The 11,342-nt window shown below is 40.8% G+C and overlaps 1 protein-coding gene across 4 annotated transcripts in view; it reads left to right on the forward strand.

The window, feature by feature from the left end:
- The window catches only part of CARD19 (caspase recruitment domain family member 19), a 32,687-nt gene extending 21,934 nt beyond the window's left edge, over nucleotides 1-10,753 (forward strand). For all 4 annotated transcript variants that reach the window (XM_075713522.1, XM_075713524.1, XM_075713523.1 and 1 more), the window contains 3 exons: nucleotides 2,059-2,118; nucleotides 4,000-4,071; nucleotides 5,772-10,753. In XM_075713522.1, the coding sequence (XP_075569637.1) occupies nucleotides 2,059-2,118; nucleotides 4,000-4,071; nucleotides 5,772-5,884 (245 nt within the window). In that variant the 3' untranslated portion in view covers nucleotides 5,885-10,753. The remainder of the gene's footprint in view (nucleotides 1-2,058; nucleotides 2,119-3,999; nucleotides 4,072-5,771) is intronic.
- Nucleotides 10,754-11,342: the final 589 nt, after the last annotated feature.

Genomic DNA, 11,342 nt, shown 5'->3' on the forward strand with positions numbered 1-11,342 from the left:
GCATTCTGGATTGAATGGTCAATAAGCATCTGTGCAGCATTTTAAGCTCAAACTGCAAACAATTTTATTCTTCAGGAAAAGCTCCCTGTTCAATATGAGGTGTGATTTCTCATTTAAGTGAACTTGAACATTTTGAATATTAAAGCCATTATCCTTCCAACCTCTAACATGTACGATTTTTATGTTACTCAAATGTTACTCATAGCAGTAGTTGTTAAATCTGTCAAATTTAGCACACAGCGTTTACAGAATTGACACTAGAATTTGTAAATGTGAAGAAAAAAGGGAATCCCAAACATGGGGACTTAGTTCTAAATGCAAATTGAACTGAAACAAGCAGCATTATAAACAACTGAAGAAATTATTGGTGAGGACATTGATGAACTATGGCCAGGACAGAGTTCTGTAATAGATTACATGCAGCTGTACATATGGAAAATGTTTTCTACAGAGGAAATACTTTCAGCAAAGATTTCTTTTTCATTTTTAAAACAACTTCAAAATTTGTGCTAGAACAAAATTTCTTTGCCTCAAGTATAATATTGCAAGTGAAATGTTTAGTAATGTCTCAGAACTCCCGCTAGATGGTGGGTAAGGCACATGGCATAGGCAACTTCAGAGCTGTTGAAGCCAAACAGGATCTTCCAAGTGACTCAGAAGATGTTTTTTATTTCTTTCAATGCTGACATAGACTAGAAAGATAAAGGATCAGAACAGCCCCACGCAGCGATAGCCTGATGAAAGTGCAGAGATTTGGCTGTGCTCTCCTGTGAATTGGGAGGATTTCTTAGCTAGGGTACATCGGGAGGACATCCCTCAAAGCGGGCAAGCTATGTAAGATTGCCATTGATACAGACTGTGCCATGGAGGCTTTGCAGCAATCCTTTCTGCTTCAGTGACTCTCAAGCTTTGCAGCAAAGTGCCTCAGATGTTTCTGTTCTGCTTGAATGCCATGCCCTGTCACCCCACCGAGAGGGATGTATTTAGCATGGGAGATGGATGTTCACCATCTAATGTTGGCTGACAGCAGGTCCCCTTTGCTGACTTGGTGTACAGGGTGGTTTTCCAAGGCACGTCACATAGCTCCAGATTGTCATATAGAAGAAGGAAATCAATTGAAACCAGTCAGTCTCAAATTCTTCCCTATGGACAGCCAAATCTGGAGCTCTCACCTGTTTGGTTTCTTTTTTTTAACCCTCTGGACCACAGAGAGGTTTGGCTAAAAAAGTTGTTTTGCAGATTCATGATGCGTTAAAGGAAAGTCATTCCTCTGCCATTTATGGTGACAGCGGTGTTCTTCGGTGTCACACACGCATTCTGCAGACAACGTTATCTCCACATTATGGCAAAGGCACCTCTAAAAGAGCTGTAGGTCTTTCTGTAGGAATAAAGCAGAAACTGCTTTGTTGCTGCTAACTGCTAAATGTCTTATCTTAAGGTCAACCTCCTTTTCTTTTTTGTGGAACAATAGAGGCAAAAGTTATTTGTGCCAAATGTTAGCATGTAGTACATACAGACTTTCAAAGACGCTGTACATGTCTTTAGCTGAGACCAGAATTTAGATAAATAGTCTGTGCCAAGCAGTTTGTTCCAAGTGCTTCATCTGCCAGATACATTAATGCCCAGAGATTTACTCGAGAACATAAAGAATGGTGATGCATTAAATTATAGGGGTGTTTTCAGATTAGCACATATATTAACAAATAGTTTGTATCTGTTACAATGAAAATTTCTGGCATTATGGAAGGATTAGCTCCTGCTTTCCTCACTTGGGAAACAAGTGTAATGTTACTTATGTGGTTAGTGCCTAACCAGATCAGAGGTGTTGCTGCAGCTGTTTATAGTTGCATTCAAATGACTATGTGCCTATGTCTTTTGATCAACATATATCCAGATTTAACTACAGTGATGATTTACCTTTGGAGGGGTTAATATTTTACGTCAAAATTGGATATTTTTCTGAAATGTGTTGTTTTGCACAATTTTGCATGTGCTGCTTACATTTGTTCGTTTGCTTGAGCTAAGTACTAACTTTTCATGTGTTGCTTTTATTTCTAGAAACCACAGACTCCACAGAGATAGACACTGACAAGGAGAAATATATGCTAAATGACAGGGGTAAATAAATGCATACAGTGTCACCGGATGGAATGGCTTTTCAGATTATGATGCAATTTATTTTTATCATGTAATTTGCATTTCATGTAACAAATAGTTGGTTTTACAATGTCTTTACTGTCACAAGTTAAGTGGAATTAATGGCGGAAAAAGTACTGAGCTGCTGTTGAGAAAACCAGTGCCAGGAAATTCAAGAGACTGTAGAGTTTAATCAGTATTTACAATGGTAGTTTTACTTACACCGTTGTAGCTAAACTCTTCATTTCCTATGATTTCTTAAATGCTTGAATAGTCAGGTGTATTCAGCTGCTGCTGCTGTCATTTTGCATAAGGCCATCAATAATTTTTTTATAGAACTTTCAAATTTTTTCAGTTTTTTTAAGCTTTCAATTTAAGTACAAATCATTTGAAAACGAAGATAGAAAGGAAGATGAGCACACGTGAACTTAAATATATTTTCCTTAGGAAAACATGTTACTTTTTCCCCTTCCTCTGTTCAATGCCCAGATTACAGAGGAAAATATTTTACTCACTAAAGGATATTTTGAAAAGGAATTGAAGATCTGAAAGAAAGCTGAAGAATTTTCAAAATTTATAATGAACTATTTTAGCATTTAATTGATATTTTATTTAGAAATTTGGATGCAATTATGAGAGAATAAAAGTACCTTCTATGAACTATGCCTTTTTGCCAGTTTTCCCCTTAGAGAAAACGGAAATGAGGGGCAGAAACACAGTTTAACTCAATGTATATTTTTGCCTGTGTTGTTGTTACTTTGAATATTGAACCAAATTGCTGTTCAGATTATTCACATCGCTATTGCTGACTGCAGCATAACAGTACAGGAAGAACAGAGAAAGCACTTAAAATAAGAAAATTAAATCATTTCTATTCTTACTCATGCTGATGAAAGAGCTGGCCTTAGAGTGGAGGTTGGCCAGTTGCTAGCTACCCTTGCCTGGGAGATTACATCCGAAGGAGCAACCAAGTCTTTGTTCCTTTGCTGTTTCTCCAGTGTCTTTGTCCATGTAGTCAGCTCTACTAATTTGTTAGTCTGCAGTACATTTGTCCTTAAATTGACAGGTGCAGTTTAATTGTAGCTATAGTTGTAGTGAAGTAGTAAATACAAATAGAATATTAGATAATAAAGAAGCAGATATAAATCTTTATGAGGTTTTGTCTGTGGATAAGTATGAGTTAGAAAGGTTTTACTGAACATCAATACTGAACATCAGCATTAAACTGCATGTAATTCCAGGCAGGAATATGAAGGAAATGTTTCCACTGGGAGATTTGTTTTAGGTGTGCGTGTGGCTCTGCATTTCAGCTTCCAGCAGAATTGTAAGCAGGAACAAGAATATTTGCTCTTGTCATGAAAGTGGAATTTATGGAACATCTGTGGGGAAAAAAACAAAACCCTGAAAATCTGCTTCTAAGGGACTGTGGTCTCATATGATATCCTGTTACCCGCAGGCAGTGCATTGGCCTAGTGGGGGCTATTTATAGAGTAAAATGCTACACTGTGTGGTGAGGTCTCAGTAGTCTGGTTAGCATTTTGTTGTAGTGTTTAAAGGGGTTTTTGCACAAAGTTTTAGTGTGAGAAAATATCTAAGGAAACTTTCACTTAATTTTCATAGGATATAGCTAGATGAACAGAGGTGAATAGTGAATGGTGTCAAAGCAACTGTAGTAAAAATTAATTACAGTATAGTAATTGTGCTTCATAGTACATTAGCTACAGAACATACATAATTGTGAATGGTAGCTTTATTTGAATATACTTAATTATGCATATTGATAGCAATTGATGATTTATGAGCTGAGCTAAAATTCCACTGCTCTGTTCTGTCTTAATGTGTTTCTTTTTTTGTTTTCTTTAGGTCCAGTGTTTTTCCTTGCTTGTTTTAGTGTTGCTGCAGGATTTGCATTATTTTGGTATTGCTGTAACTCAGGTAATCTACTCTGGTGTTTTTTCTCTTGGTTGCCTTACTTTAGCATGGGACAGGAGAGCAGTGTGCCTCTTGATCAGCATGGCTTACTTCATAGAGTGGGTCAAGGTGTCATCATTTGTTAATGAGGTTAGGATACAAATCACGCTTCAGACATGCTGAGATATAAGTAATGGATAGTTTGCCTACAGAGGATGCCACAAACAGGGGCTCTTTTTAAAGACAGTAATCATGTGAGCTCCTGTTGCTATAGCAATGGGTCATGATTCCCAGCAGTCATGAGACAGACCCAAACCTTCTGGCTTCCACATCCCTTGGGAGCTGGTTGAAGCATGACCAGTGCCAGGGCTGGAGGTCACTGGCTTGATTTGCTGAGCCCGAGCAGTTACAACTGTTGCCCCTGTTGCTGGCTCTGGGTGTTAGCTCTCCCTGTCAGCTGAAAGTTGCCTGCTTCACAGCAGCCAGCAGAGCAGAGCGCGTGCTCCTCTTCATAGTCCTACCTTCCACTCACCCAATGTTGCTGTGAGAGCAGCAGCTCTTAGCAGAAAGTGTGTTGATGCATCCACATGGATCAACTTCAGCGAAGCAGTGAGTCAGTGCTAGTGGGAGAGACCCAGGAGGAGAGAGTAGCTGATTCAGAGGTGTCACTTTCTCCCAAGTCTTCACATGGTCCCATGGGAAGTGCCAGTCTTCATGCAGTAGATAGGGAGCAGAATCCAAACTCCATTTTGGTTTAGTGCCTTCTGCTCCTCATACCCCAGTCACAGTAGTTGCAGTTAGACATTGTTCTTTACTGTTTTTTTTTTCCCAGACCTGTAGGCTACAGTAGCACCAGTTCATGGACATTTCTGGTGATGGGCTGTGTAACCCTTCATTCCCAGATAAGAGTCCCTCAGCTGGACTGTCCATGGAGTCAGGGTTTAAGGCTAAAAGGAATCCATTAGACACTCGAGGCTAACCCATGTGTTTCCTTAGCACCATTTCCTTTCATCAGGTTCAGTCACCAGCATTTAATAGAAGCATTTTCAGAAAAGCATTCAGGGACTGATACCAAAAAAACCAGAGCTGATCACTTCCCTTGATCCTAGTTAATTGTCCATAGTGTTAGAAGTGTGTGTCTTATTCTCAGTTTGAACTGGTTTCAGCTCCAGCCTATCATTTTTGTTAAACCTTTCTCTACCAGATTGCAGAGGCCCTTAGCCCCTTGTTTCTGTGCCAGTCAATGTTTTGTATTTTCTCCCTGTGGACGTCCTTGGGCCTCAAGTCAGCTCTCCATCTTTATTTTTGCTAAAATTAGCAACTAATCTCTCCAAGTCTTCTGTTTCAGGGCTCTTTTTTCCAGTTTTTGAGGCTTTTTCCTGTACCTATGCAGTATCTCAATGCCCCATGTGTAACAGGGCCACCAGACCTGGATGTGGTGGTCCAGGCTTGCACCACCCGGTGCCATGCTCGGGTGTAAAGCTGTCCCCTTACCTAATTCAGTAATCTCCTCTTTGTGTGTCTGAACTTGCAGCAATGAATCCTAACAGATTTGTTGTTACCCTGTTTTGGCAGTTGATGTATACAATATTGAAGGAAACGGGTTTCCTCTAGAGTAATTTTTTTTAATTGATTTTTATTTTTTGTAGATGCTGCTTACTAGCTAGAATGAAACTTAACTGTGTTTACTTTCTCATGTTCCTCCCATCTTCATTCTGTTTTAGATACGAAAGTCATAGGAAGAGCCAGGAGAATCTTGGGCTTTTCTCCTATTATCATAGGAAGACATGTTAGAAATATTTGTATGTTGTATTTGGAAGACATATCAAGAAATTAAGGAAAAGCTGCCTCTTCACTTGTCTGTACAGTGTACCTGCCAAGGGAAGACAACAGTGCATGAATATTAATGTACTATACTCTCATACCAAAGATTTTATTAACTAGCTTAATCAATAATTGTGTTGCCTCAAGATGTATTCAGAATTTCAGCTATATTTGTCCTTCCTTATGGGAATGGACCATTTATTTTTGTAAATGCTTATTTTAAAATATTTATTATTTGGATAAAAAATATTTTTAATACAAACTTTAAAATTATATCCTAAGTGATCATGGGTCTTAAGCCATGTTTGCATATGTGTTTTGTACTGGAATGAAGGATCACAACTGTTTAAAGAATGCTAGCCTGTCTTTGTGATAATTTAAGAAGAGCACTTAAAAAACCCATATGCACTCAAAGCCTTACTAAGAAATGGATCTCCATCTCAGGATTGTCTCTTTTGTCTAGATCCTTTATACTTACTGCCTGAGCTCAGGTGGGCACTGGCATCTATGAAGTTTTATCAGTGCCAGTTACCTTTGTGTATGCCTAGTACTTGCCGTGTTTTCTAATTCTCCTGTTTGTGTCTCATCCCTGCCTGCCTTGTTCATGTTCCCACTCAGCTGTTGGCCATGGTTTGAATGCGCTGGAGCTGGTGCAGACTGGTTCGCAGCCCACAGAGGGTCACAGGGACTGGAATGTCTGATCTGAAGCACTTGAAACTACCAAGCAAATTTTACAAATTTATTTAGCTTTTCATTTTCCAGTGAAGTGTTTTGCAGTCTGTATATCCGAGAAACTGAAGTAATCCAAGATATTTTGCAGGGACTGAAGTGCCATTCCATGGAGCTTTTTTTATTGCCAAAAATATAAATACTTACTTGAAGAACCTGAGGTTGTTCATAATGTCATTTGATGATGTTACGTTTTTCTTCTCTGAGTTGAAACCTGAAAAACTTGCAGAAACCATAAAAAGACTGAAATTCTGGAGGGAGATGCAGGGAGTCAGGGCTGCAGGTGAAGCAGCATGGGGTTTTTGAGCTTTATGAACTTAACCTTGCTCCTGCCTGGCTCAGTACAAATGGCTTTCCTCTTCCAGATGAGAGGTGCAGTAGTTCTAAACTGGCTGTGAGAAATGGCATTTTCAGTGGATAGTTCTTCAGTTACCTGCTCAAGAGTGTAAGGAGCCTGGGGAGACCATGTCCCTGTACTTGGTGAGAATGACGCTTTGTGGCTCTTCATTCACTGACTGACTGAAGAGATTTCCAGATCAAATCAAATGTCACCTGAATAAAAGTTGCAGCTACATCACAAGTTACCATGCACTGGAGGATCCCATGTGAAATTTTAAGTCATTTGGAGTGGTTTTCTCAAAACAGTCAGACTGAAAATTGTCTTCCAGCTTTAAACTTTATTCATGCTATAAAAATATCATCCTCTCCAAAGTAAATCATCTTGTAATAACTATATTTCCTTCCAGGACAACACTCACCTGATATAGTAACAAGCATATAGTCCAGAGGAGGAATTGAGTACAGGGCCAAATTTTCAAGTAAGAGACCCAAAAAGTATTTGTGGAAAATGTCTTGAGAGACCAAAAAGGGCTCAGAGGATCCTGGTTTTACTCTTCTGACAAAATGTTTTTACCTGTGGCATTGGAGTGTAGTTGGGACATGAGCCAACCCCATGTAGAGGTAGCCACAGTCTTTGTCAGGTCAAATCTCAAGAACAGACAGCGTGTGTTCATGGTCATCGCTGGTGTGAGTGCAGCTCATCTTGAAATACCCAAGTGAAATCAAACAGGCTGCAGGGATAACACTACAACCACACTGAAAGTCAGCACGTTATTGGTTCAGTATTTATTCTGACTCTGGAAAGGCGAGCTCCCAGTTGCTGGGTTTACACTGCTAATAGTGCCTCCACCAGCCATGTTAAAGCTGGCTTGGCTATTTTTACACAGCTGCAGCCACTCCTTTGACTGCAGAGCCAGCCCTTCCCTAACAGTTCCCCCAGTGTGACTGTGCAGCACTCAACAGGAGGGTTTTCTGCGCAGACAGACAGATGTACCCCAAGATCAGCAGTGGGCCAAGGGCTATTACTAACACTTAATAGCCTGATTGCTGCAGTGTAAAACGTGGAATAAGACAAATGCCATGTGAACAAAATAACACCCATCAGAGCAGTTTATTTAGACTTCTTTTCTGCTACCTTCACCCTACCAGCTCTTGTGTCTCTTCAGTCTAATCTCCACGGGGACTCTTATTGGGGAGAAAATGGTGACGGAGCTGAGTGCATTTCCTACAGAATTGGCTAACTGTGAGGCTCTGCTGCCCTTGTTACACAATGATCCGTTGTTGTGCTGCCTTCCATCTTGGGAAGTGCTTTAATTACATTCTGTTGTTTTTTCCCTGCCTTGCCTTGTGTTTAAGGTGACACCAGGTTGGTTTTTTTTCTCCAGCAAACCAGCTTTAATTTATAACATTTGAAATGAAATGTTCTTTTCCCCACTGCTGCTTACCTCCTATAGCAGTCCCTTTTTAAGGGACTAGAAAAAATACCTCTGAAATCTAAAGGGGTTTTAAATCTTTGCCTTGAAACCAACTTTGAAACCTCATTAGAGGAATGGTATTCCATTTTACACAAAAAACCCATTATTCAAAGTAATCACAACAGTTGCATCTCATTTTAAAGCAGAAACAGAGGCCTTATTGCTGCTAGGCAGATTCTTTCTGTTTAGATTATCCACCATGTTACCCTTTGAATAACATGTTGCAAATTGTTTTGAGCTGTTACTGAAAGCTACAGAAGTTACCAGTGCCTTATTTAATCTGAAGGTGAGATTCTGTTGTACTTAGTTATTCAAGGATGCCTTGCAGTGCCAGGAGCCCTCTTGTGTTGATAAAACTGCCCCAGGAGCACGCTGACTGTGCAGCAGGACATGGTCCTCCCAGTTCCTTAAACTGAGTGGCTTCCTTGAGCCTTGAAAACTATATGGAATAGGAAAGTTTACTAAAGGCTATGGCTATATTTCTTCCCTTTCTGAGGTTGCTTGAGATGAGGATACTTCTTGGGGGGAAAAAAATCCATGATGAGCTATCCCCAGGGTTAGGGCTGGGAGGAGAGAGGAAAAATGAGTCTTGGTGCATCCCAATGTTGTTAGTTAAAGGACCTGACAGCAAAGAATAGAAATTAATCTCTTCCTCTATTACTGCTAGTCTTTAATTTTACAAAGTAAAAGTGAGGCTAGCTATAAAAGGGGCATGTGCACAGGTTGGGAGACATTCTTTTTCTTGGAGGATTTTTCTTTCAGATTTTTCTTTCAGGAGCAAATACTGAGGTTTAATACACTTCTCTGCAAGCGCATCTATGCAGCACATGCAGACAGCAGATGAAGTGGTAAGTCCATCTTCAGTTCCTGGAGGAAGCCCGTATGTACCTGTGTGAGAGTTGGGTCCTTCTAAGCAAGCAGTGTTACTTGGAAACAAATCAAGTAGGGTCTTGGATAAGCCTGTCTAGCTGCAGAATTCCAGCTTGCATGTCAAGTCAAGAATAGCTTGGCATTTGCTGCTGAAACTGTGCTGGTATTTAGGAGCGTGCTTTATGTGCAGGAAAGTTGTCCTGGCTGTGTAAAATTCAGTAGGTGGTTACACATGCAGTGGATAGAGGCCATTCTTGTAAATGCCGTCGTTCTTGTGCTGCAGACACTAAATGTACAGGAGCTAATAAAAAGCAGCCATGTTTTCAACATACCCTCTCTCACCTTGTGCAACTCTCGTTGAAGAAGTGAAACGTTTGCTTTTCCCTACAGCATAAGCGGTATTGTGCCTTCAGCGGCATTACGGGCTGAGGAGCCAAACAGCTATTGCTTGAGTGATGCTTTCCTGGAGGGCCAAACATGGCTTTTGGGAAAGAGATGAGCAAGGAGAAACTGTGGTCTCTGGAGGGTGGGAGTGTGCAGGTTATCAAGCAGTTGGCTCCCCTGCCAGCTTAGACTGCGCTCTGCAGCGAGTGCCTCACATAGGGACTTGCTGCAGCTTCCACCAGGGACCGTGCTCCTTTGCTGCCTGTGACTTGTGCATGAATCCAGGGGGAGGGAAGGGGGGATGAGCTCCATGTTCTTAAGCCTGGAGGACTCCTGATACCTAGCAAAAAATCATCTTCCTTCCCTGTTTTTTTTCTTGTGAATTTGATTTCACTTTGATTTAAAGTGAAGCTGAACTGCCTATGATTGTCTTGGTGGTAATGTTGGGGCTATCCAGATTCAAGGACAAGAGTTAGCCGGTGTGATAAACCCCTAAGCAGAGCATGCAGGCAGCTGGCCTGAGCCATGTAAATAGTTAAGGCAGAGTGACGAGGCCATCTGCATGCAGAGAGCGCTGGGAAGCAAAGTGACAGATCATACAATGAATTTGCACAAGTCCATTTAAAGACAGATTGCTATTTAAAGTACTTCAGTGAAGTATGATGCGCCTGCAAGCCAGAGCTGGAATAAAATGATGATTCATTCTGGGACATACTTGGCCACTTCATAGCTGCTGGCTGGAGTTTTCAAAGCTGCTGAGGCAAAGTTACTCTTTTTGTTTCTTTCACTTGTGGTTTTTTTTTTCTTTCCTCATACTGTAATAAATTGAAAACACGTTCATCAAAATTTGCAGTTGTGAATGCTTTTCGTTGCTGTTCTGTATGCACAGGCATTATTCCAGAGAGATGCCATGCGGTAGCCGTGCAATCAGCATTGCTGTTACACTAAGAAATGCAAACAGTTTGCTGTACTTCACAGGTCCTGTGTTTTGAAATAATTTCTTCTAACATACGTCGGTTTGAATTCTGTAGAAATTAATGGAATTTGGTTTTTTTAATGGGGTGAAGCTGGCAATTAAATTGAAATAAAATCTGTACTGAAAAAAAAGGTGCTGTTTTCTTGTAGTTAATGCTTTGCACTTCCTTCCAGAAGCACCCCGCAACGTGTTGCCCTCCCATGGCTGACTCTTTCCTTGTCTCTGCTCTGTGATGGTTAAATTTTTGTTTTGGCTATTTGTGGCAAAATTTTTAACATTTTCATCTGCTTTCAAAATTCTTTGCAGTTTTTGTGCTTAACTTGTTTAATGATCTGAAGTTAAACAGGACACATCAGTGCAAAGACTGGGTTAAGCCTTGACTTTGTGTCATTTTGGTAGTCCAGTGAATCATTGCCCATCAAGACTTGCATGGAGGCCTACCTCTTCATGGAGTTGCTGACCTGCAGCCTGGATTGCATCCCCAGCTGCAACACTTTCTGTGGGGGCCAAGAGCCAGAGGCCTTGGTGCCTTCCCATAGCATGTGAAACACTGTTAAACAGGAGCTGGGTTGTCAGTGTCAACAGAGGATGATATCTTTGTTGAGATAATTACTGATCCTTTCCTTGGAGGGTCTCTGCCTGATGAACTGGAACAAGAGTCTCCGCCTTTCCTACTAGCTGGCATGTGGCTCGTTGGG

Source organism: Pelecanus crispus, chromosome 7 (genome assembly GCF_030463565.1).
Source record: "Pelecanus crispus isolate bPelCri1 chromosome 7, bPelCri1.pri, whole genome shotgun sequence".
Lineage (NCBI taxonomy): Eukaryota > Metazoa > Chordata > Aves > Pelecaniformes > Pelecanidae > Pelecanus > Pelecanus crispus.